Source organism: Hibiscus syriacus, unplaced genomic scaffold, assembly GCF_006381635.1.
Source record: "Hibiscus syriacus cultivar Baekdansim isolate YM2019G1 unplaced genomic scaffold, ASM638163v2 tig00110160_pilon, whole genome shotgun sequence".
Lineage (NCBI taxonomy): Eukaryota > Viridiplantae > Streptophyta > Magnoliopsida > Malvales > Malvaceae > Hibiscus > Hibiscus syriacus.
In genome coordinates, this window is record NW_024062608.1 from 4,737,962 (window position 1) to 4,740,407 (window position 2,446).

General features: G+C 27.6%; 1 protein-coding gene across 1 annotated transcript; it reads right to left on the reverse strand.

The window, feature by feature from the left end:
- Window positions 1-802: 802 nt before the first annotated feature.
- Window positions 803-1,198, reverse strand: LOC120216294. The gene has a single exon (XM_039213769.1). It carries the CDS (start codon window positions 1,196-1,198, stop codon window positions 803-805), a length of 396 nt encoding a protein of 131 aa, XP_039069700.1.
- Window positions 1,199-2,446: the final 1,248 nt, after the last annotated feature.

Sequence of the window (2,446 nt, forward strand, 5' to 3'; positions counted from 1 at the left end):
CGTCCTTTTTCGATAAAAAATTGGTAGTTGTCTAAGTTGGATGTTAACATGATGACTGAGATATGATAATCGTTTGAGATTCTGAGATCAGATTTTATCATATCACAGTAAGCATGTTAACATTTTACTCATAATACCGCCAAATTTTTAACGCAAAGGGACGAGTTTAAAACATAATGAATAGTTGGGTGATCATTTTATAACTTTTAATAATCGAGGAACTCAACAAATAACACTCTATAGTCAGATGACCATTTTATAACTTCTAATAGTCGAGGGATATAATAAAGCAATACCCTATAGTAAATCGTAAAAGTTGTATAAATCACAAAAAGAATTATATCTCTCTAAAATAATTTTATTTCACTTAATTCTAAAGGTTAATACTTAATCTCTACTTGTAGAACCAAATTGAAGTAGTTGGTCATCTAGAATTCTTATTCTATAAGAATTCTATCCTAGAGTAAATATTTACTTATTAAATAAATTCAATTACTAATTAATCTTCTACCACTAAAATTATTATAAAATTCAACTTAATTACTTATTATAATTTTTATCAAAATATAACAATATACATTAAAAATGAAAATACATCGACAAAAAGATTATTCAAAGACCTAAAACCTAATTGTACGTGTTTCTTTAAGAAATTAAAATTAATCAAGAAAAGGAATGAAGAATGATAAAACACCACAATCAAAATGATTGAAGGCTTTGTTATTTACAAAAACATCCATTCAATTCCCAATCCCATGATTTTGTGACAACCCAAAAAAAATGAAAAGAGAAAAGAAACCAATCAATTCGCTCTTCCAATAATAAACCTCATACTGGATGAATGCGTAAGAAAATCCTTCCTCCTCTTGAAGCCAACCAACTTTGACCAAAATCCTTTCTTCTCCTTTTTCTTCCCATTGTTAAATTCGCCATCGAAATCTCTTGCTACAAAAGCAAGGGACTTACTCTTCTTAAAACCATTTGAAGTGGCCCTGAAAGAGGATGAAGGCCAAGGGTTTTGGTCTGCCGGAGAAAAAGGCAGTGAAGGAGAGACTCTTGAATTAATAGATTCTTTGTACGAAGAAGATGATGAACAAAGACGAGATAATCTTTCCCTTAGACACGATGGGAAAACCCCTTGGTTTCCTTGGTGATCTGGGTGCTTCTTGCATCCATGCCTTGATTCAGAGAACCCCATTCTTTTTCGACTGCTGATGTATTTTTCTTTGTGTATATATAATGGACTACTTGGAGGGAAAGCAATTTCTTTTTGATTTCCAAGAAAGTTTATCTTATGCAACAAAGAAGTTTCTCGGCCGGGCTGTGACGTTAGCTTTTATCTCCCACACGTGCATTTGGGAATGAAAAATGGAAGAAAGACATGTTGAATTTGAATTGATGACTTTTTCTTGATAAATTAGAATGAAAATGTTTTTCTTTTCTTGCCCGTAAAAACAAAATTACGATTTTGTTTATTATAAGAATGGGAGCGTAAGGTCTTACGTTCATGTGAACATAATTGCGCAGTAATGTAATCGATATGATGTTACATCAAAAAATATTAATTATAATAATAATAATGACGATGATGATGATAAAACTCTTATCTTTGCATTTCTAGAAGAGTTTAACAAACTATTTGAAAATATCAAAGAAAACACACAATTAGCAATGAGTATCCGATCGAGTCTAATCAAATTAAATTAACAAATTTAATTATTTAAATTGACAACTATTATTTTATCATCATAATTTTATTTATATTTAAGTTTTAGTTTTAGTTATAATCATTTATAATATTATGGTATTGGTTGCTTCTATTCTAAAAGACTATCTAACCATAATATATATATATATATTCCTTTTCCACGTGTACTTATAAGTAAGATTTGTAATGCTATTTAATAAATTATTAATATCTAAAATTCTTGATATATTAGTAATATTATTTAAAAAAAATGATATTTTAAGGGCAAAATATTGATTAGAATATAGATGAGTCAAATAATTGATGAGAAGAAAGAATATGTAAAAAGCTATAATCGGACGACTAAATTAAATTAAATAAAAATTGAAAGATTAAATTATAAAATAAAATTAAAATTATGCATACATTTTTTAAAAAAATTGTTTTTTTGGGTATTTTTCATTAGTTCGTATAACTATATCTAAAGAAAACCATTTAGAGTGTTTAATTTTGTTTCCAGAAACACCATGTTTGAAATAAATAATTTAAATTCATGTTTAGGAACATCAATTTTTGGATTAATAGCTTAAGCCGTACGGGAGAACATCACTTTGAAGAGACATTTTAATTTCATACTTAAAAGCATCATCAATTTTTGGATAAATATTTTAAACTCTGTTTATGAGTTTCATTTTCTATCTAAGCAATTTAATCATTTGTATTAATTGGAGCAAAATAATATTTTTTACAGACTAATAC

Bases quoted from the DNA above. Each gene is read 5' to 3' on its own strand.
- LOC120216294 (XM_039213769.1), bottom strand. From the start codon at position 1,198: ATGGGGTTCTCTGAATCAAGGCATGGATGCAAGAAGCACCCAGATCAC.